The sequence below is a fragment of the Scyliorhinus canicula genome, unplaced genomic scaffold (genome assembly GCF_902713615.1).
Source record: "Scyliorhinus canicula unplaced genomic scaffold, sScyCan1.1, whole genome shotgun sequence".
NCBI classification, from domain to species: domain Eukaryota; kingdom Metazoa; phylum Chordata; class Chondrichthyes; order Carcharhiniformes; family Scyliorhinidae; genus Scyliorhinus; species Scyliorhinus canicula.
In genome coordinates this window covers 248,594-271,545 of record NW_024055654.1, presented here as the reverse complement: position 1 = coordinate 271,545, position 22,952 = coordinate 248,594, and the positions used below count along the sequence as shown (strand labels likewise).

At 50.0% G+C, this 22,952-nt stretch overlaps 1 protein-coding gene and 1 long non-coding RNA gene across 2 annotated transcripts in view; one reads left to right on the top strand and one right to left on the bottom strand.

Annotated features, from left to right (window-relative positions):
- The first annotated feature begins 121 nt into the window (after positions 1–121).
- Positions 122–22,952, top strand: part of LOC119960561 (gastrula zinc finger protein XlCGF57.1-like) — a 30,218-nt gene continuing 7,387 nt past the window's right edge. The window contains exon 1 of the mRNA XM_038788223.1: positions 122–2,733. Within this exon, the coding sequence (XP_038644151.1) occupies positions 1,425–2,733 (1,309 nt within the window). The 5' untranslated portion in view covers positions 122–1,424. The remainder of the gene's footprint in view (positions 2,734–22,952) is intronic.
- LOC119960581 lies at positions 11,639–12,145 on the bottom strand. The gene is made up of 2 exons (XR_005459460.1): positions 11,916–12,145; positions 11,639–11,791 (listed from the first exon to the last, which is right to left on the bottom strand). It is a non-coding gene; the product is annotated as an uncharacterized LOC119960581 (long non-coding RNA).

Sequence of the window (22,952 nt, the reverse complement as noted above, 5' to 3'; positions counted from 1 at the left end):
TGGAGGAGATTAGACTTGGAGGAGGAGGAGGGGGGGCGCGGTGCAAGAGCATGGAGAAATTTGAAAACAAGGATGAGAATTTCTAAATGTATCTGCTTCTTAACTGGGAGCCTTTGGAGGTCTGTGAGCATGAATGAAAATTGGGTGTGATTAAGCAATAAAGTTTATGATCTCAGGTTAATAGGGAGGTTTAATGTGGGAGACCAACCAGCCAGACCAGCATTAGAACAGTTCAGTCCACAGGGAACAAAGGAATGGGTGAAGGTTTCAGCAGCAGATGAGCAGAGAGTCTGGTGATGTTATTGAGCTGGAAATAGGCAGTGTTGGTGATGATGTAGATATGGGATTATCACAAAATATTTTGGGATATGTATGAACCATGGTTCAGTCTCAGGCTGTTATCGGGGAGATGGGTGGAGCCGGTGCTGAGTAAATGGAGTTTGTAGGAGAGAAGCAAAGACAATGGGATCATTTTTTGCAATGTTTAAATGCAGTAAATGTTTGCTCATCCAGTTCAGTATGTCAGTACGGTGTGTGACTGGGAGAGGAATTTGTAGGTGAATGCGTTGTCATACACATGCTGCCCTGGTCCTTTATGGTGATGGAGGCTGAAGGCTTGAGAGATTTGTAAACGTCTGGTCAAGCTGTAGATGGATAAAAACCCTTTCCTTCATTCCCTACCTCTCCCACCTCTCCTCTCACTCTCTCTTCCATTCTCCCTCCTCCTATAGAAGTCTGAATCTTGTGTTGGCCCAGACCAGTTGGCAGGATTCCTTCCCTGAAGGACATTCCTGAACCAGTTGGTTTTCATGACAATCCAGCAGTTTTCATGGTCACTTTTTCCGAGTGTTTCCCAAACTGACCAAATTAATTCAGCTCAATTTCATTCTCACACTTTTCTGTTTTCTGTCAATTTTACAGGAGGTTGAACATTGGAAAACTGAAACTCAACATCACATCAGAATCTTACATAGTCGCCCAATTCATCATCATCCAAATGCTGACGGATTTTGAACATGGAAGGGAAACAACACCGTTCACAGTGGAAACTGTGCTCAGGTTCTGTGTGGCTGAGATTTCAGCCGATCAGCTGTCCTGTTGAGCCAAACGCAGTTACAGCAGAGAGAACGTAGAAACGTGTGGACTGTGGGAAGGGATACAATTACCCATTGAAGTGGAAATTCACAGTGACACACACAGGGAGAGATCGCTCACTTGCTCTGAGTGTGGGAAGACATTCACTACCTCATCCCACCTATTGACCCCAATGAGTCCACACTGGGAAGAGACCGTTCAGCTGCTCCGAGTGTGGGAAGGGATTAGCTCACTCAGCCAACCCGTTGAGACACCAGCGAGCTCACACCCACGAGAGACCTTTTAAATACCCAGACTGCGGGAAACACTGTCGGGGTTCTGGGGAACTGATGTCCCATCAACATGTTCACACTGACATGACACCGTTCAGGTGCTCTGACTGTGGGACTGGGTTCAGACGATCATCTGATCTGACTGTACATCATTGCAGTCACTCCAGAGAGAGGCCGTTCACCTGCTCTGAGTGTGGGAAAGGATTTATTACCTCATCCTACCTGCTGACACACCAGTGTATTCACAGTGGGGAGAGGCCATTCACCTGCTCTGAATGTGGGAAGGGATTCACTCAGTCATCCCACCTGCAGACACACCAGCGAGTTCACACTGGAGAGAGACCATTCATCTGCTCCAAATGTGGGAAAAGATTCACTCAGTCATCCAACTTGCTGACACACCAACGCATTCATACTGGAGATAAACCATTCATCTGCTCCAAGTGTGGAAAGGGATTCATTTGTACAGCCTACTTACTGAGACACCAGCGGGTTCACACTGGGGAGCGACCATTCACCTGCTCCAGGTGTGGGAAGCGATTTAGTCACTCACACAACCTCCAGAGACACCAGCACATTCACATTGGGGAGAGGCCATTCACCTGCTCAGACTGTGGGAAGAGATTCACTCAGAGATATAGTCTTCTGGAACACCAGCGAATTCACACTGGGGATAGGCTGTTCCCCTGCAGTGAGTGTGGGAAGGGATTCAGTGCCTCATCACAACTGCAGACCCACCAGCGCACTCACACTGGGGAGAGACCATTCAGCTGCTCCGGGTGTGGGAAGAGATTCACTTGTTCATCCCATCTGCAGACCCACCAGCGAGTTCACACCGGGGAGAGGCCATTCATCTGCTCTGAGTGTGGGAAGGAATTTGCTCATTCATCCAACCTGCTGAGACACCAGCGAGTTCACAGTGAGGACAGACCTTTTAAATGTCCAGACTGTGGGAAGTGCTATAAAAGTTCTGAGGAACTGATGTCCCATCAACGTGTTCACACTGATGAGAGACCGTTCAGGTGCTCTGACTGTGGAACTGGGTTCAGGCGATCATCTGACCTCACTGTACATCAGCGTATTCACACGGGGAAGAGGCCATTCACCTGCTCTGTGTGTGGCAAAGGATTCACTACCTCATCCTACCTGCTGACACACCAGCGACTTCACACTGGGGAAAGGCCGTTCAGCTGCCCCTTGTGTGGGAAGCGTTTCACTCAGTCATCCCACCTGCTCACACACCAGCGAGTTCACACTGGAGAGAGACCATTTACCTGCTCTCAGTGTGGGAAAGGATTCACTCAGTCATCCAACTTGCTGACACACCAGCGCACTCACACCTGGGAGGAGCTGTCTGATGTCATATGTGAGTAGAGAGTCTATCAGACATACGCCCTTCTGAGATATTAGTGAGTTCATACTGGGGAAAAGATGTATGTGTGTAGGGATTCAGTCAGTTACACAGTCTCCTGTTGGACAGTCTTTCACTTGCCCCGTGTGTGGAAATGTTTCAACTGACCTGATGAATCACCAAATTGTTCACACTGGGGGAAAGGCTGGGCAGTGATCTGACATGAGATTGATTCATTAATCATCTAATCTGTGGACACACCAGCGAGTTCCCACTGGGCTGAGATTGTTCACCTGCTCCGTGTGTGGGAAGGGATTCACTCAGTCGTTTAAACTTCTGACTCGTCAGTGAGTTCACACTGCACAGAGGGTGTTTGTGTGTGTGTGTGTGTGTGTATAAAAGGATTTGATCATCATCACAACTGTAAATTTGTCAATTACAAAGTGGAGAGAGGATATTCACCTGCTTCCTGTCTGCAAACACATTTCCTGAAAATGAATATCGTTTTGATCAGAGATCCTGGAATTCATTTCAAATTGTTGCAGATTTGCTGTCTTAATGGCTGAATATACTTTTTTGTTTTTACACAATGATTTATTGCTTTAAACAAGCAACAATGAGACATTGGTTCAATGTTTTTATTTCTATCACATAAGCCATTCCAGACAGGAACCATGAGATTACTGGATACTGATAGGAGGTCTCATCAGAAAGATCTGGGAGCACGTTATTCTAATCTGATCAATCTGCTCAAAGGTAGACCTGGTCAGGAACACCGAGATTTTATATTGGTCCTTTCTGACTTCAGTCATGTTGTGTTTTTTTTTAATAAACATTTTATTGAGGTATTTTTGGTATTATAACAACAAAATAAACATCTCGCTCCTCAATGTGGATGCTAAGTTGCTGGCGAAGATCCTGGCTACCAGGATAGAGGACTGTGTGCCAGGGGTGATACACGAGGATTAGACAGGATTTGTCAAGGGAAGACAGCTTAACACGAATGTGCGGAGGTTGTTAAATGTTATCATGATGCCGGCGGTGGAGGGGAAGGCGGAGATAGTGGTGGCGCTAGATGCAGAGAAGGCGTTTGATAGAGTTGAGTGGGGGTACCTGCGGGAGGTGCTGGAGCGGTTTGGATTTGGGGAGGGGTTCATCAAATGGGTGAGGTTGCTTTATGAGGCCCCGATGGCGAGTGTAGTTACTAATGGAAGGAGATCAGAGTACTTCAGGCTCTACCGTGGGACCAGGCAGGGGTGCCCCCTGTCCCCCTTGCTTTTTGCACTGGCAATTGAACCTTTGGCTTTGGCGCTGAGGGAGTCGGGGAGGTGGAGGGGCCTGGTGCAGGGTGGGGAGGAACATTGAGTATCGCTGTATGCGGACGACCTGCTGTTGTATGTGGCGGATCCAGAAGGGGGAATGCCGGGGGTGATGGAGCTGTTGGCTGAGTTTGGGGCTTCCCGGGCTGAATCTGGGCAAGAGCGAGGTATTTGTAGTGCACCCGGGTGATCAGGAGGAGGGAATTGGGAGACTCCCATTTAAGAGGGCAGTGAAGAGTTTCAGATACCTGGGGGTGCAGGTGGCCAGGAGTTGGGGGACTCTCCACAAGCTTAATTTTACCAGGCTTGTGGAGTAGATGGAGGAGGAATTTAAAAGGTGGGACATGGTGCCGCTATCGCTGGCGGGTAGAGTGCAGTCCGTCAAAATGACGGTGCTCCCGAGGTTCTTGTTCCTTTTTCAGTGTTTGCCCATCTTTATCCCTAGGGCCTTTTTTAGAAGGGTGACTTGCAGCATCATGAGCTTTGTTTGGGCGCATGGGACCCCGAGGGTGAAGAGGGCCTTCTTGGAGGGGGGTAGAGATGGTGGGGGGCTGGCGTTACCCAATCTTTCTGGGTATTATTGGGCGGCCAATGTGTCGATGGTGCGCAAGTGGGTGATGGAGGGGGAGGGGGCAGCACCGAAAAGGTTGGAGATGGCGTCCTGTGGAGGCACAAGCCTGGGGGCCCTGGTAACGGCGCCGTTGCCGCGCCCTCCTACGAGATATACCACGAGTCCGGTTGTGTCGGCTACCCTCAAGATTTGGGGGCAGTGGAGGCGACATAGGGGGGAAGTGGGGGGCTCGATGGAGGCTCCGCTAAGGGGGAACCATCGGTTCATCCCGGGGAACATTGATGGGGGGTTCCAGGGTTGGCACAGAGCGGGCATCGGAAAGCTGAGGGACCTGTTGATTGATGGGAGGTTTGCGAGCCTGGGAGAGTTGGAGGAGAAATTTGAGCTCCCCTCAGGGAACATGTTTAGGTACCTGCAGGTAAAGGCGTTTGCTAGGCGGTAGGTGGAGGGATTCCATTTGCTTCCCGCGAGGGGGTGAGGGACAGGGTGCTTTTGGGGATCTGGGTCGGGGATGGGAAGATATCTGATATCTACAAGGTATTGCAGGAGGTGGAGGAGGCGTCAGTAGAGGAGCTAAAGGCTAAGTGGGAGGGGGAACTGGGGGAACAGATCGAGGATGGGACATGGACGGATGCCCTGGAGAGGGTTAACTCTTCCTCCTCATGTGCGCGGCTTTGCCTCATCCAATTCAAGGTGCTGCGCCGGGCCCACATGTCCGGGTCTAGGATGAGTACGTTCTTTGGGGGCGAAGACAGGTGTGTCAGATGTTCGGAGAGTCCAGCGAATCATACCCATATGTTCTGGGCATGCCCGGCACTGGAGGATTTCTGGAAGGGGGTGGCGAGGACGGTGTCGAGGGTGGTAGGATCCAGGATCAAGCCAGGCTGGGGACTTGTGATTTTTGGGGTTGCGGTGGAGCCGGGAGTGCAGGAGGCGAGAGAGACCGGTGTTTTGGCCTTTGCGTCCCTAGTAGCCCGGCGGAGGATCTTGCTACAGTGGAAGGATGCGAGACCCCCAAGCGTGGAGACCTGGATCAATGACATGGCGGGTTTTATTAAGCTGGAGAAGGTCAAATTCGTCCTGAGAGGATCGGTACAAGGTTCTTTAGGCGGTGGCAGCCTTTCCTCGACTTTCTGGCTCAGCGATAGGGAACTGGGTCAGCAGCAGCAGCAACCCGGGGGGGGGGGGGGGGGGGTGTCGTTGACTATGTTTATTTAATTTTAATTTATTTTTAAGTTATCTTGTTATTTACTGGGTTTGGGGAGGGTGGGGGGGGGTGCGATATATGCGTTGCTACTGTCTTGGGGGTGTTATACTTATTATGTTGTTTTATTGTTGCTTGTTACTGTTTGTTGTTATATTTTTTGTTAAAAATTTCAATAAAAATTATTATTTTTGAAAAAAACAACAACAAAATAAACAATGTACATGAAACTATAAACATAGTGCAAAAGCCGTCTCCCTCTCTTACAGGTCCCAGCTTTAGTAATGTTGTATTAACCTGACGATAACATCTCAATAAATTCTGGTTACTTGTTTATTAAAACATAACATATTAACCCATTAATTCAGCTGATAAATGATATCATGCTCTTTAGTAGTCTTGTGTGATATTATCATTACTTTTTTCATGGTTTGTACCTAAATATCTCATCTCTTTCTGAAGGATGTAATAATGTCTTTGTATTCAGTCCATCTCCTGACCCTCTGTCTCAGTGTCGACAACTTACATTCATAGAATCATAGAATCCCGACAGTGCTGAAGCAGGCCATTCGGCCCATTGTCTGTCCTTTCAGATCATTTATCTCTTCATGTCTAATCTTATCCTCAGTGTGACCTCTGAGAACCTGTTTCTATTGTAGGTCCTTAGTTTTAATGTATGCAAGTGTCATTACTGTTGAAAAATGTTTATTAAAGTTATTCAGATCTTCTTGCGTTGCCTCCCTCTGTCTACATTCCCCACCTCGAGGCTCAATAAGGTGCTTCCTTTTGTAGCTTTAGAGTTTTCTCTTGCCAAGTACAAACATTTCTATTATATTCTTTCCCTTTGTAACCTGTTTACTTGAATTTGTACTTGTAATTGAGTGCGGCACGGTAGCACAGTGGTTAGCACTGTTGCTTCACAGCACCAGGGACCCGGGTTTGATTCCCGCTTGGGTCACTGTCCGTGCGAGTTTGCACGTTTTCCACGTGTTTGTGTGGGTTCCTGCGGGTGCTCCGGTTTCCTCCCACATGTCCCGAAAGACGTGCTGTGAGGTGAATTGGACATTCTGAATTCTCCCTCTGTGTACCTGAACAGGTGCTGGAGTGCAGCGACTGGGAGATTTTCACAGTAACCTCATTGCAGTGTTAATGTAAGCCATCTTGTGACACTAATAGATTATTATAATTTCCGTAACGCTGTGGTCTTTCCAGACACTGGTACTTTAACCCCAGGATTGGTCAGGTTGGATGGGACTGTCCACCTTATGGGACAGGAGGTATTCCTGTGTCAGTGTGTGTGACTGTCGCTCTCTGTGTTTCAGAATGTGGTTGTGTATTCAAAGGTGTGTGTCTCTGCAGACTGTGTGTGTCTGCAGGCTGTGTGTGTCTGCAGGCTGTGTGTGTCTGCAGACTGTGTGGGTCTGCAGGCTGTGTGTGTCTGCAGCCTGTGTGGATCTGCAGCCTGTGTGTGCCTGCAGGCTGTGTGTGTCTGCAGACTGTGTGTGTCTGCAGCCTGTGTGTGTCTGCAGGCTGTGTGTGTCTGCAGGCTGTGTGTGTCTGCAGCCTGTGTGTGTCTGCAGGCTGTGTGTGTCTGCAGACTGTGTGTCTGCAGGCTGTGTGTGTCTGCAGGCTGTGTGTGTCTGCAGGCTGTGTGTGTCTGCAGACTGTGTGTGTCTGCAGGCTGTGTGTGTCTGCAGGCTGTGTGTGTGTCTGCAGGCTGTGTGTGACTGCAGGCTGTGTGTGTGTCTGCAGGCTGTGTGTGTCTGCAGGCTGTGTGTGACTGCAGGCTGTGTGTGACTGCAGACTGTGTGTGTCTGCAGACTGTGACTGCAGACTGTGTGTGTCTGCAGGCTGTGACTGCAGGCTGTGTGTGACTGCAGGCTGTGTGTGTCTGCAGGCTGTGTGTGACTGCAGGCTGTGTGTGTCTGCAGGCTGTGACTGCAGACTGTGTGTGTCTGCAGACTGTGTGTGACTGCAGGCTGTGTGTGTCTGCAGGCTGTGTGTGTCTGCAGGCTGTGTGTGACTGCAGGCTGTGTGTGTCTGCAGACTGTGTGGGTCTGAAGGCTGTGTGTGTCTGCAGCCTGTGTGGGTCTGCAGCCTGTGTGTGCCTGCAGGCTGTGTGTGTCTGCAGACTGTGTGTGTCTGCAGCCTGTGTGTGTCTGCAGGCTGTGTGTGTCTGCAGACTGTGTGTGTCTGCAGGCTGTGTGGGTCTGCAGGCTGTATGTGTCTGCAGCCTGTGTGTGTCTGCAGACTGTGTGTGTCTGCAGGCTGTGTGTGTCTGCAGGCTGTGTGTGTCTGCAGACTGTGTGTGTCTGCAGGCTGTGTGTGTCTGCAGGCTGTGTGTGTCTGCAGACTGTGTGTGTCTGCAGGCTGTGTGTGTCTGCAGACTGTGTGTGTCTGCAGGCTGTGTGTGTGTCTGCAGGCTGTGTGTGACTGCAGGCTGTGTGTGTGTCTGCAGGCTGTGTGTGTCTGCAGGCTGTGTGTGACTGCAGGCTGTGTGTGACTGCAGACTGTGTGTGTCTGCAGACTGTGACTGCAGGCTGTGTGTGTCTGCAGGCTGTGTGTGACTGCAGACTGTGTGTGTCTGCAGGCTGTGACTGCAGACTGTGTGTGACTGCAGGCTGTGTGTGTCTGCAGGCTGTGTGTGACTGCAGGCTGTGTGTGTCTGCAGGCTGTGACTGCAGACTGTGTGTGTCTGCAGACTGTGTGTGTCTGCAGGCTGTGTGTGTCTGCAGGCTGTGTGTGACTGCAGGCTGTGTGTGTCTGCAGACTGTGTGGGTCTGCAGGCTGTGTGTGTCTGCAGACTGTGTGTGTCTGCAGCCTGTGTGTGTCTGCAGGCTGTGTGTGTCTGCAGGCTGTGTGTGTCTGCAGGCTGTGTGTGTCTGCAGGCTGTGTGTGTCTGCAGGCTGTGTGTGTCTGCAGACTGTGTGTGTCTGCAGGCTGTGTGTGTCTGCAGACTGTGTGTGTCTGCAGGCTGTGTGTGTGTCTGCAGGCTGTGTGTGACTGCAGGCTGTGTGTGTGTCTGCAGGCTGTGTGTGTCTGCAGGCTGTGTGTGACTGCAGGCTATGTGTGACTGCAGACTGTGTGTGTCTGCAGACTGACTGCAGGCTGTGTGTGTCTGCAGGCTGTGTGTGACTGCAGACTGTGTGTGTCTGCAGGCTGTGACTGCAGGCTGTGTGTGACTGCAGGCTGTGTGTGTCTGCAGGCTGTGTGTGACTGCAGACTGTGTGTGACTGCAGACTGTGTGTGTCTGCAGGCTGTGTGTGTGTCTGCAGGCTGTGTGTGACTGCAGGCTGTGTGTGTCTGCAGGCTGTGTGTGTGTCTGCAGACTGTGTGTGACTGCAGGCTGTGTGGGTCTGCAGGCTGTGTGTGTGTCTGCAGGCTGTGTGTGACTGCAGGCTGTGTGTGTCTGCAGGCTGTGTGTGACTGCAGGCTGTGTGTGTCTGCAGGCTGTGACTGCAGACTGTGTGTGACTGCAGGCTGTGTGTGTCTGCAGGCTGTGTGTGTCTGCAGGCTGTGTGTGACTGCAGACTGTGTGTGTCTGCAGACTGTGTGTGTCTGCAGGCTGTGACTGCAGACTGTGTGTGTCTGCAGACTGTGTGTGTCTGCAGGCTGTGTGTGACTGCAGGCTGTGTGTGTCTGCAGACTGTGTGGGTCTGCAGGCTGTGTGTGTCTGCAGACTGTGTGTGTCTGCAGGCTGTGTGTGTCTGCAGGCTGTGTGTGTCTGCAGGCTGTGTGTGTCTGCAGGCTGTGTGTGTCTGCAGACTGTGTGTGTCTGCAGGCTGTGTGTGTCTGCAGACTGTGTGTGTCTGCAGGCTGTGTGTGTGTCTGCAGGCTGTGTGTGTCTGCAGGCTGTGTGTGACTGCAGGCTGTGTGTGACTGCAGACTGTGTGTGTCTGCAGACTGACTGCAGGCTGTGTGTGTCTGCAGGCTGTGTGTGACTGCAGACTGTGTGTGTCTGCAGGCTGTGACTGCAGGCTGTGTGTGACTGCAGGCTGTGTGTGTCTGCAGGCTGTGTGTGACTGCAGGCTGTGTGTGTCTGCAGGCTGTGACTGCAGACTGCGTGTGACTGCAGGCTGTGTGTGTCTGCAGGCTGTGTGTGACTGCAGACTGTGTGTGACTGCAGACTGTGTGTGTCTGCAGGCTGTGTGTGTGTCTGCAGGCTGTGTGTGACTGCAGGCTGTGTGTGTCTGCAGGCTGTGTGTGTGTCTGCAGACTGTGTGTGACTGCAGGCTGTGTGGGTCTGCAGGCTGTGTGTGTGTCTGCAGGCTGTGTGTGACTGCAGGCTGTGTGTGTCTGCAGGCTGTGTGTGACTGCAGGCTGTGTGTGTCTGCAGGCTGTGACTGCAGACTGTGTGTGACTGCAGGCTGTGTGTGTCTGCAGGCTGTGTGTGTCTGCAGGCTGTGTGTGACTGCAGACTGTGTGTGTCTGCAGACTGTGTGTGTCTGCAGGCTGTGTGTGTCTGCAGGCTGTGTGTGCCTGCAGGCTGTGTGTGTGTCTGCAGGCTGTGTGTGTCTGCAGCCTGTGTGTGCCTGTAGGCTGTATGTGTCTGCAGCCTGTGTGTGTCTGCAGGCTGTGTGTGTGCCTGCAGGCTGTATGTGTCTGCAGGCTGTGTGTGTCTGCAGGCTGTGTGTGTCTGCAGGCTGTGTGTGTCTGCAGGCTGTGTGTGTCTGCAGACTGTGTGTGACTGCAGACTGTGTGTGTCCGCAGGCTGTGTGTGCCTGCAGGCTGTATGTGTCTGCAGCCTGTGTGTGCCTGCAGGCTGTGTGGGTCTGCAGGCTGTGTGTGCCTGCAGGCTGTGTGGGTCTGCAGGCTGTGTGTGCCTGCAGGCTGTGTGGGTCTGCAGGCTGTGTGTGCCTGCAGGCTGTGTGTGTCTGCAGGCTGTGTGTGACTGCAGACTATCTGTGCTGCTTCTAATCAGCTGTAACATAAACCTTCCTCTCTCTGAGCAAATGCTGTTGGTTCACTGAGAATCCCACCCAGTGATTTGAATGGTGCCACTCCGATTCTTCATAAAATCCCTACAGTGCAAAAGGAGGCTATTCGGCCCATCGAGTCTGCACCAACTCTTCGAAAGACCCCCTTACCAATCCCCTGCCCTATTCCTGCTACACCATCCTAAGGGATAATTTAGCTTGGCCAATCCCCCTAATCTGCACATCATTCGACTGTGGGCAGAAACCGGAGCACCCAGAGGAAACCCACGCAGACATGGCGGGGAATTGTACCATCTCCATACAGTCACCCGATGTTAAAATCAAACCCGGGCAGCACGGTGGCCTAGTGGTTAGCACAACCGCCTCACGGCGCTGAGGTCCCAGGTTCGATCCCGGCTCTGGGTCACTGTCTGTGTGGAGTTTGCACATTCTCCCCGTGTCTGCTTGGGTTTCGCCCCCACAACCCAAAAATGTGCAGAGTAGGTGGATTGGCCACGCTAAATTGCCCCTTAATTGGAAAAAATAATTGGGTAATCTAAATTTAAAAAAAAATCAAACCCAAATCCCTGGTGCAGTGAGGCAGCAGTGCTAGCCGCTGTACCACCATGCTGCTGCAGGACAGGAAACCTACACCACCTCTAAAATAAAACCAGAATCAGTCCGACCTCAGTCACCGAGCTCCAGTTTGCAGATGCCTGAACTCTGGTAAAGCTATCCAGCTCCATTGATTCTATAACCATTAATACTCTCACCTCACAAATTACTCGCAATCTCAGCGCTTTAAATATTTTCTATTGACAGAATTGCAGATTTCACTATATTTTGTGAAGTGATTTCTGACATTGCTCCTGAACAGCCCAGTCTCAGTTAGACAAATAAATCTCACTGATTTAGACATTTAAATAGCGACAATTATTTTACTCTTAACTGGTTATGTGACAAAATTTGAAAAGCATAATAAGTTTGAGTAAAACACTGCAGAAGCTGGAAATGCGAAGTGAAAACAGAAAGTTGTGGAAATCCTCAGCAGGTTTGGCAGCTTCTGTGAAGAGAGAGAAAGAGAGTTAACATTTCCAATGCAATCTGATTCTTCTTCAGAAGTGAGAGTTTGCAGCATTGTGGTTTAATTTGACAAACATAATGAATGTGAACTTTGTGGTTCTTACAGATATCTGGCTGTAAATCTGATTTCAGACCTTCCTCTGAACACTTTGCAACCTCAGCTCCAGCTCATTGTCCTTCACTAAAGACCCGGATAGAAAATCCCGCCACAAGATGGCGGCAGCCACCGGGTGACCCGGGAGGAAGTCCCGCCCACTCCCTCTACCCATACCAAGATGGCCACCCCCAGCACTCAATCTCTGAATGAAACATTCGCCTTCCTGTCCCAAGATGGTGGCTGGTTGCCACGGAAAATCCAGACCTTGATTACTAGCTTCCTATTGGTCCGGAGCTGCCACCCATTACTCCACAGCCATTTTGGATTGGAGCATGCGCAGTGCGGGTATGAAGCTGGACCCCCCAATAAGACCCATTGATTTTATTGTCAGTCTGCAGACAGGAGCTGGAGAACTGAACCCAGGCAGAGGAGAGGGAGGGAGAAAACTGGGAGTGGAGGAAAGAAATGGTGCAGATGGGTTTGGATTTCAGCCCAGGGAGGAGGGAGAGTGTGTAGGATGGGGATTTACAGCTTTGGGGGAACAAGAGAGTAACAAATGTTCCAGAGAAACTAGAATTGCCTGTTCAGAATTTCTAATCTGGACTGACAGTGATGGCTTTTATAAACTCCTTTTACAGGATATTGGAAGTGGAGCATTGGCCGACAGAAAACTGAAACCAAATATCGAAATCTGACAGTCACTCAATTTTTTAGAACCTGAATATCATCGGCCTTTGAATGTGGAAGGAGAAATGTTTCTCTGTACTGTTTGTGGGAAAAGATTTCAGACATCAGTGTGACTGGAAAAGCACCGCGACACAGACTCCTCGAGTCAGAGTGTTCCAGTGAACTGACTGTGGACAGAGCTTTAACCAGTTACACAGCCTGAAAAAACATTGCACCGTTCACAGCGGGGAGAAACCATACACGTGTTCGGTGTGTGGATGAGTTCTATATAACTGTAACATAATTTCCAAGCTTTTATATTCTATACCCGTCCTATGAAGGCAAGCATGCCATATGCTTTCTTTACCACCATTTCCACCTGTGCTGTCATTTTTAAGGATCTGTGGTCCTATACACCCAGCTCTCTCTGTGTATCTATGCACCTGATGGTTCTGCCATTTATTTTATAGCTCCCACCTGAATTGGATCGACCAAAATGCATCACCTCGCATTTGTCTGGGTTAAATTCCATCTGCCATTTCCACGGCCAATTTTGCAGCCTATCTATATCCTGTTGTATTCTCTGACAATCTTCATCACTATCCACAACTCCTGCAATCTTAGTACCATCCGCAAACTTGCTAATCAGACCCGCTACGTTTTTTACTAAATCATTTATATATATTACAAAGAGCAGAGGTCCCAGAACTGATCCCTGCAGAACACCACTCGTGACAGACCTCCATTTGGAAAAACACCCTTTCACTGCTACCCTCTGTCTTCTATGGCTAAGTGAGTTCTGGATCCATCCAACTAGTTCACCCCTGACCCCATTTGATCTAATCTTTTGCACCAGCCTGCCATGAGGGACCTTATCAAATGCTTTACTAAAGTCCATGTGGACATCCACAGCCCTTCCCTCGTCAATCATTTTGTCACCTCCTCAAAAAATTCAATCAAGTGAGACATGACCCCCCTTGCACAAAACCATGCTGTCTGTCACTAATAAGACCATTCACTTCCAAATGTGCATAGATCCTATCTCTGAGAATCTTTTCCAACAATTTCACTATCACTGACGTCAACCTCACTGGCTATAATTACCCACATTATCCTTGCAACCCTTCTTAAATAACGGCACAACATTGGCTACCCTCCAATCATCTGGGATCTCACCTGTGGCCAATAAGGAGACAAAGATTTATGTTAGAGGCCCAGCGATTTCCTCTCTTTTCTCCCTCAGTAATCTGGGATAGATGCCACCTGGCCATGGGGATTTGTCTACCTTAATGCTTTTTAACAAACACTTCCTCCCTCGAAATAATGACTTGTTCAAAAGTTTTTACACATCCCTCTGAGACACCACCAATCAACGTGTCCCTCTCCATTGTGAATACCGATGCAAAATACTCATTAAGGACTTCACCTCCTTCCTTTGGTTCTACACCATAATTTCCCTCCTTTGTCCTGGAGTGGACCAACTCTTTCTCCAGCTACCCTTTTGTTCCTAATATACGTATAAAATACCTTGGGATTCTCCTTAATCCTATCTGCCAAGGACACTTTGTGACCCCTTTTTGCCCACCTAACTCACAGCTTGAGCTATTTTCTACTTTCCTTCTATTCCTCAAGTGCTTCATCTGTTTTTAGTTGCGTTTACGTAACATATGCATCTTTTTCATTTTGACCAGATTCTCAATTTCCCTGGTCATCCATGGTTCCCGAACCCTGCCTTTCCTGTCCTTCCTTTTTACCGGCACATGCCTGTTCTGCATTCCCATCAACTGCTCCTTAAGAGACTCCCACATGTCAAATATGGATTTCCCCTCAAACAGCCTCTCCCAAACAACAGCCACGAAATCCGGCCGAATCTGGTTGTAGTTAGGCTTATCCCAATTTAGCACCTTAACCCGAGGACAACACTCGTCCTTTTCCATGAATATCCCAAAGCTTACGGAATTGTGGTCACTGTTCGCCACATGTTCGCCTACTACAACTTTGATGACATGGCCGGGCTCGTTCCCTAGTATTAGGTCCAATATAGACTCCTATCTAGTCGGACTATCCACATATTGTTCCAAAAAAAACCATCTTGGACACAGTTAACAAATTCCTCACCATCCAGACCTCTCGCCCTCAGGGTTCACCACTCAATGAGGAAAATTAGAGGCTCATGGAAGGGAGGGAAGCAGCAGAGGCAGCTGATCAGATTTACTTAATCTCAGTCACAAAGAAGCTCCACCAGCTCCTCCCACTTCTTGTTGGAGGGGAGGATGGAAGAGACAGGGGAGAACGAGAGTACTTCAAAAGGGACTGACTTGTGTTAGAGATATTAAAAAGGTTCAGCACACTGCGTATTTCACACAAATCTAATTTATTTGACTTTTAGCCAGTATATTAGCCCCTGTAAATGGGCTTGAATTTATCAGCAGAAAAAGACCCAACTGAACATCGCAAAATCTAATCACTGTGGTTACTTGTGGCCACATTGGTGTCTCAGTAGGTGGGATGAAGTGGTGAATCCCTTCCCACACTCGGAGCAGGGGAATGGCCTCTCCCCAGTGTGAATTCGCTGATGTACAGTGAGTTGAGATGATCGCACAAACCCAGTCCCACAGTGAGAGCACCTGAATGGTTTCTCCTCAGTGTGAACACGTTGGTGACGGGTCAGTTCCCCAGAACTTTTAAAGCACTTTCCACAGTCTGGACATTTGAAAGGTCTCTTGTCAGTGTGAACTCACTGGTGTGCAGCGAGTTGAGATGTTCGCCTGAACCCAGTCCCACAGTGAGAGCACCTGAACGGTCTCTCGTCAGTGTGAACACGTTGATGGAGCATCAGTTTCTCAGAACTTTTGTAGCCTTTCTCACAGTCTGGACATTTAAAAGTTTTCTTGTTTGTGTGAACTCGCTGGTGTGCCAGCAAGATGGATGATGTAGTAAATCCCTTCCCACATTTGGAGCAGGTAAATGCCCTCTCCCCAGTGTGAATTCGCTGGTGCTTCTGCAGATCGGATGACTGAGTGAATCCTTTCCCACACTTGGCGCAGGTGAATGGCCTCACCCCTGTGTGAATTCGCTGATGTACAGTGAGGTCAGATGATCGCCTGAACCCAGTCCCGCAGTGAGAGCACCTAAACGGTCTCTCGTCAGTGTGAACACGTTGATGGCGCATCAGTTCCCCAGAACTTTTATAGCACTTCCCGCAGTCTGGACACTGAAACGGTCTCTCATCAGTGTGAACTCGCTGGTGACTCAGCAAGTGGGCTGAAATAGTAAATCCCTTCCCACACTCGGAGCAGGTGAATGGTCTCTCCCTGGAGTGAACTCGCTGGTGTGTGGACAGTGAGGATGACTGAGTGAATCCCTTCCCACATTTGGAGCAGGTGAACGGTCGCTCCCCAGTGTGACTGCGTCGATGAGTTTCCAGCTTGGATGGGGAAGTGAATCCTTTGCCACAGTCCGCACATTTCCACGGTTTCTCCTCAGTGTGACTGCATTTGTGGCTTGTGAGGCTTGATGGTTGAGTGAATCCTCGTCCACACACACAACACGTGTACGGTTTCTCCCCACTGTGAACAATGCTTTTTGCTTCCATGTTCAAAATCCCATGATATTCAGGATCTGATAAATTGAGGACTCTGTCAGATCCTGATGTGATGCTTGATTTGAGTTTCTGGACTTTGAAGCCTCCCCTTCGAACACCCTGTGAAACTGATTTAAAACAGAAAATAGGGAGTGAGAGAGAACCCACAAAAACACAAAGGCAGGTTGTGAAATTGAGCTGAATGAATCTGGTCATTTGTGGAGCCGGTCATTAGGGCAGCACGGTAGCATGGTTGTTAGCATAAATGCTTCACAGCTCCAGGGTCCCAGGTTCGATTCCCGGCTGGGTCACTGTCTGTGCGGAGTCTGCATGTCCTCCCCGTGTGTGCGTGGGTTTCCTCCGGGTGCTCCGGTTTCCTCCCACAGTCGAAAGATGTGCGGGTTAGGTGGATTGGCCATGCTAAATTGCCCGTAGTGTCCTAAAATGTAAGGTTAAGGGGGGGGTTGTTGGGTTACGGGTATAGGGTGGATACGTGGGTTTGAGTAGGGTGATCATGGCTCGGCACAACATTGAGGGCCGAAGGGCCTGTTCTGTGCTGTACTGTTCCATGTTCTATGAAACAAGGGATAAAGGCCATGAAAACTGCTGGATTGTCATAAAAACCCAACTGGCCTCTTTGGGAGGAGAAAGGGGTAAAGAGGGATTTTGTATATCTACAAGACATATTACGAGAGAAGTTGGCAAAGCAAATGCGATCTTGACCTTCATAAACAGTAATATTGAGACTGAAACTATGCTTCTGGTGGCACAGTGGTTGGCACTGCTGCCTCACAGTGCCAGGGACCTGGGTTCAATTCCGGCCTTGGTGACTGTCTGTGTGGAGTTTGCACTTTCTCCCTGTGTCTGCGTGGGTTTCCACCCGGTGCTCAGATTTCCTCCAACAGTCCAAGAACAAGTTAAGTGAATTGGCCTTTATAAATTGTCTCTTAATTGGGAAAAGAAAAGAATTGGCAACTCTGTATTTAAAGGGAAAAAAATGGAAAATAAAATAGGTAATCAAAATTTATTTTTGAAAATTAGATGAGCCATAATCTCATTGAATAGTGGAGCAGGCCTGAGGGGCTGAGTGGCCGACTCCTAGTTTGTATGTAAGGAGCAGGCTTGAGGGGCCGACTCCTAGTTTGTGTGTAAGGAGCAGGCTCGAGGGGCCGACTCCTAGTTTGTATGTAAGGGGCAGGCTCGAGGGGCCGACTCCTAGTTTGTGCGTAAGGAGCAGGCTCGAGAGGCCGACTCCTAGTTTGTATGTAAGGAGCACGCGTGAGGAACCGACTCCTAGTTTGTGTGTAAGGAGCAGACTCGAGGGGCCGACTCTTAGTTTGTGTGTAAGGAGCAGGCTCGAGGGGCCGACTCGTAGTTTGTGTGTAAGGAGCAGGCTCGAGGGACCGACTCCTAGTTTGTGTGTAAGGAGCAGACTCGAGGGGCCGACTCCGAGTTTGTGTGTAAGGAGCAGGCTCGTGGGGCCGACTCCCAGTTTGTATGTAAGGAGCAGGCTCGAGGGACCGACTCCTAGTTTGTATGTAAGGAGCAGGCTCGTGGGGCCGACTCCTAGTTTGTATGTAAGGAGCAGGCTCGTGGGGCCGACTCCTAGTCTGTGTGTAAGGAGCAGGCTCGAGGGGACGGCTCCTAGTTTGTGTGTAAGGAGCAGGCTCGTGGGGCCGACTCCTAGTTTGTATGTAAGGAGCAGGCTCGAGGGGCCGACTCCTAGTCTGTGTGTAAGGAGCAGGCTCGAGGGGCCGACTCCTAGTCTGTGTGTAAGGAGCCGGCTCGAGGGGCCAACTCCTAGTTTGTGTGTAAGGAGCTGGCTCGAGGGGCCGACTCCTAGTTTGTATGTAAGGAGCAGGCTCGTGGGGCCGACTCCTAGCCTGCATGTAAGGAGCAGGTTCGAGGGGCCGACTCCTAGTCTGTGTGTAAGGAGCAGGCTCGGGGGGCTGACTCCTAGTTTGTGTGTAAGGAGCAGGCTCGAGGCGGTGACTCCTAGTTTGTGTGTAAGGAGCAGGCTCGAGGCGGTGACTCCTAGTTTGTATTAAGGAGCAGGCTCGAGGGGCCGACTCCTAGCCTGCATGTAAGGAGCAGGCTCGAGGGGCCGACTCCTAGTTTGTGTGTAAGGAGCAGGCTCGAGGGGCCGACTCCTAGTTTGTATGTAAGGAGCAGGCTCGAGGGGCTGACTCCTAGTTTGTATTAAGGAGCAGGCTCGAGGGGCCGACTCCTAGCCTGCATGTAAGGAGCAGGCTCGAGGGGCCGACTCCTAGTTTGTGTGTAAGGAGCAGGCTCGAGGGGCCGACTCCTAGTTTGTGTGTAAGGAGCAGGCTCGAGGGGCCGACTCCTAGTTTGTATGTAAGGAGCAGGCTCGAGGGGCCGACTCCTAGTTTGTATGTAAGGAGCAGGCTCGAGGGGCCGACTCCTAGCCTGCATGTAAGGAGCAGGCTCGAGGGGCCGACTCCCAGTTTATGTGTAAGGAGCAGACTCGAGGGGCCGACTCTTAGTTTGTGTGTTAGGAGCAGGCTCGAGGGGCCGACTCCCAGTTTGTGTGTAAGGAGCAGGCTCGAGGGGCCGACTCCCAGTTTATGTGTAAGGAGCAGACTCGAGGGGCCGACTCTTAGTTTGTGTGTTAGGAGCAGGCTCGAGGGGCCGACTCCCAGTTTGTGTGTTAGGAGCAGACTCGAGGGGCCGACTCGTAGTTTATAGAACAGTACAGCACAGAACAGGCCCTTCGGCCCTCGATGTTGTGCCGAGCAATGATCACCCTACTCAAACCCACGTATCCACCATATACCCGTAACCCAAACAACCCACCCTTAACCTTACTTTTTAGGACACTACGGGCAATTTAGCATGTCCAATCCACCTAACCCGCACATCTTTGGACTGTGGGAGGAAACCGGAGCACCCGGAGGAAACCCACGCACACACGGGGAGGACGTGCAGACTCCACACAGACAGTGACCCTGCCGGGAACCGAACCTGGGACCCTGGAGCTGTGAAGCATTTACGCTAACCACCATGCTACCCTTACACACAAGTTTGTGTGTAGGAGCAGGCTCGAGGGGCCAACTATTTTTTTCAAAGATCCAAAAATCTTTTTTACTGTTCTAATGATTTTCCAGAGACCCATGCATGAATCTCACCAAGGCAGAAGGTAAAATTTTAATTCATTGGAAGTCTGCTGATGACCGTGATGGCATGCGCTGCGAGCCTGGACCGGATGCCAACTCTCCCGGATTGACTGACTGGAGACTCCAGGGTTTTATTTTATGATTTGTAGGAGTCACTGGCTGGGCCAACATTTATTGCCCATCCCTAATTTCCCTTAAACTGAGTGGCTTGGTCAGCCAATTGTTGATTGTTATAATGACCCATCTGGTTCACTCATGTCCTTCAGTGAAGGAAATCTTCTATCCTTACCTGGTCTAGCCTACACATGACACCAGATCCAGTCAGCTGGTTGACCCTTAAAATGCTCTAAGATTCACTCAGTTCAAGGGCAATTAGGGCTGGGCAGTGAATGCTGGCCCAGCCAGCAACACCCACATCCCGTGAATGAACAGAAAAGAAAATCTGCCGTCCTTACCTGGTCTGGCCGACATGAACATAGAGTGCAGAAGGAGGCCATTCGGCCCATCGAGTCTGCACCGACCCACTTAAGCCCTCATTTCTACCCTATCCCCGTAACCCAATAACCCCTCCTAACCTTTTTGGACAATAAGGGCAATTTAGTATGGCCAATCCACCTAACATGCACACCTTTGGACAGTAGGAGGAAACCGGAGCACCCGGAGGAAACCCACGTAGACACGGGGAGAACATGCAGACTCCGCACAGGCAGTGGCCCAGCGGGGAATCGAAGCTCGGACTCTGGTGCTGTGAAGACACAGTGCTATCGACTTGTGCTACCCAATCCATTCTCTTATTTCCTCTAGATCCAACTATCCTAACGCACCCTCAGATGACCTCCCACATTCAACCTCCCTGTAATATTGAGTTAATCCAGTGGCTCAGTGACCTATAACATTTCCTGTTTAAGAAGCACCTTTTCCTCCAGGGTTGTGTCTCCCTATCTCTGTCATCTCATCCAGCCACCGAGATGTTTGCTCTGATCTAATTCTGGACTCAGACTGAGATAGACAATTGCAAATCAGGAATGGAATCAAGGGTGGTTAGCACAACCGCCTCACGGCGCTGAGGTCCTAGGTTCGATCCCGGCCCTGGGTCACTGTCCGTGTGGAGTTTGCACATTCTCCCCGTGTCTGCGTGGGTTTCGCCCCCACAACCCAAAAATGTGCAGAGTAGGTGAATTGGCCAAGCTAAGTTGCCCCTTAATTGGAAAAAATGATTGGGTAATCTAAATTTTTTTTGAAACAAAAAAGGAATGGAATCAAGGGAATTATGGGGATAAGACGGGAAAGTGGAATTGAGGATATCAGATCAGCCACCATTTCATGGAATGGCAGGGCAGACTCGATGGGCCGAATGTCCTACTTTGCTCTATATCTTACATGTTATGGTCATGAGCAGTCTCAATATTTTTTGCTTCTTTAAAAATAAATTTAGAGTACCCAATTAATTTTTTCCAATTAAGGGGCAATTTAGCATGGCCAATCCACCAAAGATGGGTTGTGGGGACGAAACACACTAAAACACGGGGAGAATGTGCAAACTCTACACGGAGAGTGACCCAGAGCCGGGATCGAACCTGGGACCTCAGCGCTGTGAGGCAGCAGGGCTAACCCACTGCGCCACAATGCTGTACTCAGCATTTGCAATATTAATCACTATGACTGGTGCCTATTTTTTCAGTTGCCTGAGAGCCAAGCTGTGGAAATTCTTCCTTAAAACTCTCCTGCTCACTCCTTCACTTTCCTATTTTCAGAATCTCCTTAAAACCTACCTTATATACAAGCTTTTGTCCACCTGCTCTGATATCTCCATGTATGGCTCAGTGACAAATGTTGCTGAGAATTGGGCGACACCTCGATGCCTCATAAATAAAAATGCATCAAATTGGGGCATGTTTCTCTCTTTCAAATCCTCGACATGTTGCATAATTACTCTCGGTGACTGAGGATGCACCAGGATGTCCATCACCACCTGAACCAGTTTTGCCTCTGAGTCCACCTGAATCCAGCTCTGAGAACAGAAAGGTCCCAAAGGAGACTGTCCCCGGTCACCGGAACCCTGAGGCCCCGCCCACACTATTGCGTCACATAACGGCGCATGCCCGTCACTCCCCACTGATCCAAGATGGCGGCCGGTCACCTGGGCCTGTTCCCTGGGGAAAAGCCTGGGTGTTACAAACCCGGGGCCTCCAGGTTCCTATTGAGGTTGTGAGACCTGCATTGGGTGTTTATGAAGCCTCGGCTCCCTCCCCACCCCGGCTCAATTCCTCCCTCCGGCCCACCGACTCTCACCCGTTCAGAAAAGCGTCTCCCGCACGCACAGGGCCCCAAGCAAAGTGACACTGCGCATGCTCCACACTAGCTCTGGAATTTCCTCCTTAAAAATCTCCAACTCTCTCACTCACTTTCCTCTATTACGATTATTATTAAAATCTAATATCTCCTCTTGAGGCTCAGTGTCAATTGTTATTTTGTAACATTTCTCTGAAATGTCTCAAAAAACTTTATTCTGTCAAAATAAATTTGAATTATCGTCACAGCCCTGGAAATGTATCATTGTTCTGTCTCATAAATAGGAATTTGTAACTCAGAGTGAAACAGTCTGTCACGATGAAACAATTCTCAATGTTGCCCTCAACAATGATGGCGACTGAGCCTGAACTCCGCTGCTGCTGCCCCCAATAAAAATGGTGGGTGCGGGGGCAGCACGGTGGCCTAGTGGTTAGCACAACCGCCTCACGGCGCTGAGGTCCCAGGTTCGATCCCGGCTCTGGGTCACTGTCCGTGTGGAGTTTGCACATTCTCCCCGTGTCTGTGTGGGTTTCGCCCCCACAACCCAAAAATGTGCAGAGTAGGTGGATTGGCCACACTAAATTGCCCCTTAATTGGAAAAAATAATTGGCTAATCTAAATTTAAAAAAAAAATGGTGGGTGCGCGTGCGCACTGCTAGTGCCCAAATAAAGTTAATGGGTGCGCATGCGCAACCCCGCTAACGCGCGCTAGAGATGGCGGCTCCATCGTCCTGTCTGTGAGAAAGCTGCAGGCCTCGCTCAGGGCCCCCGGTACCGGTAGGTTATTTTTACGGGTTTTCGGTTTATATCACATATTTATGTAGTGTGTCCAACGACGCGCCTGATTCATCTCTCCCTCGGTCCCGTCATTCCCACCTTTACGGATTGTGGATCCGAGAACGAACGTTTTTCTGTGTCGCCATTAATCACACTGCGCATGCTTCATTCAGCCCCGTCCCGCCCCCTCATTCACGCTGATTGGTAGGAGGACTCCTGACTCCCCACAGGTCCTCCGTTCCAACTTATTCTTTGCCTATTGGTCAGTGCTGCCGTCAATCACTTCGCGCATTGTGAGGTGTCAGGCGAGAGGTCTGTCGGGGGGCGGGGTTTACAAACCCCAGTGCGGCCCCAGAGCCGAACAATGAACAGTCTCCACTCTCACAGTCCGTCACTTCCGGCTTCTCTCCATAAACAACATCATAGAGACCAGGGGAGGGAGACACGGACCCAGTGACAATGTCACTGCATTAGTGGGCAAGTCTAATGTAACCTCTCCTGTTCCAAAAGGCAGAAACTAGAAACCTAGTTAGTTTAAAAACTGTTGTTGGGAAACTTGGATCCATTAATGAAAATCGCTTATTGTCATAAG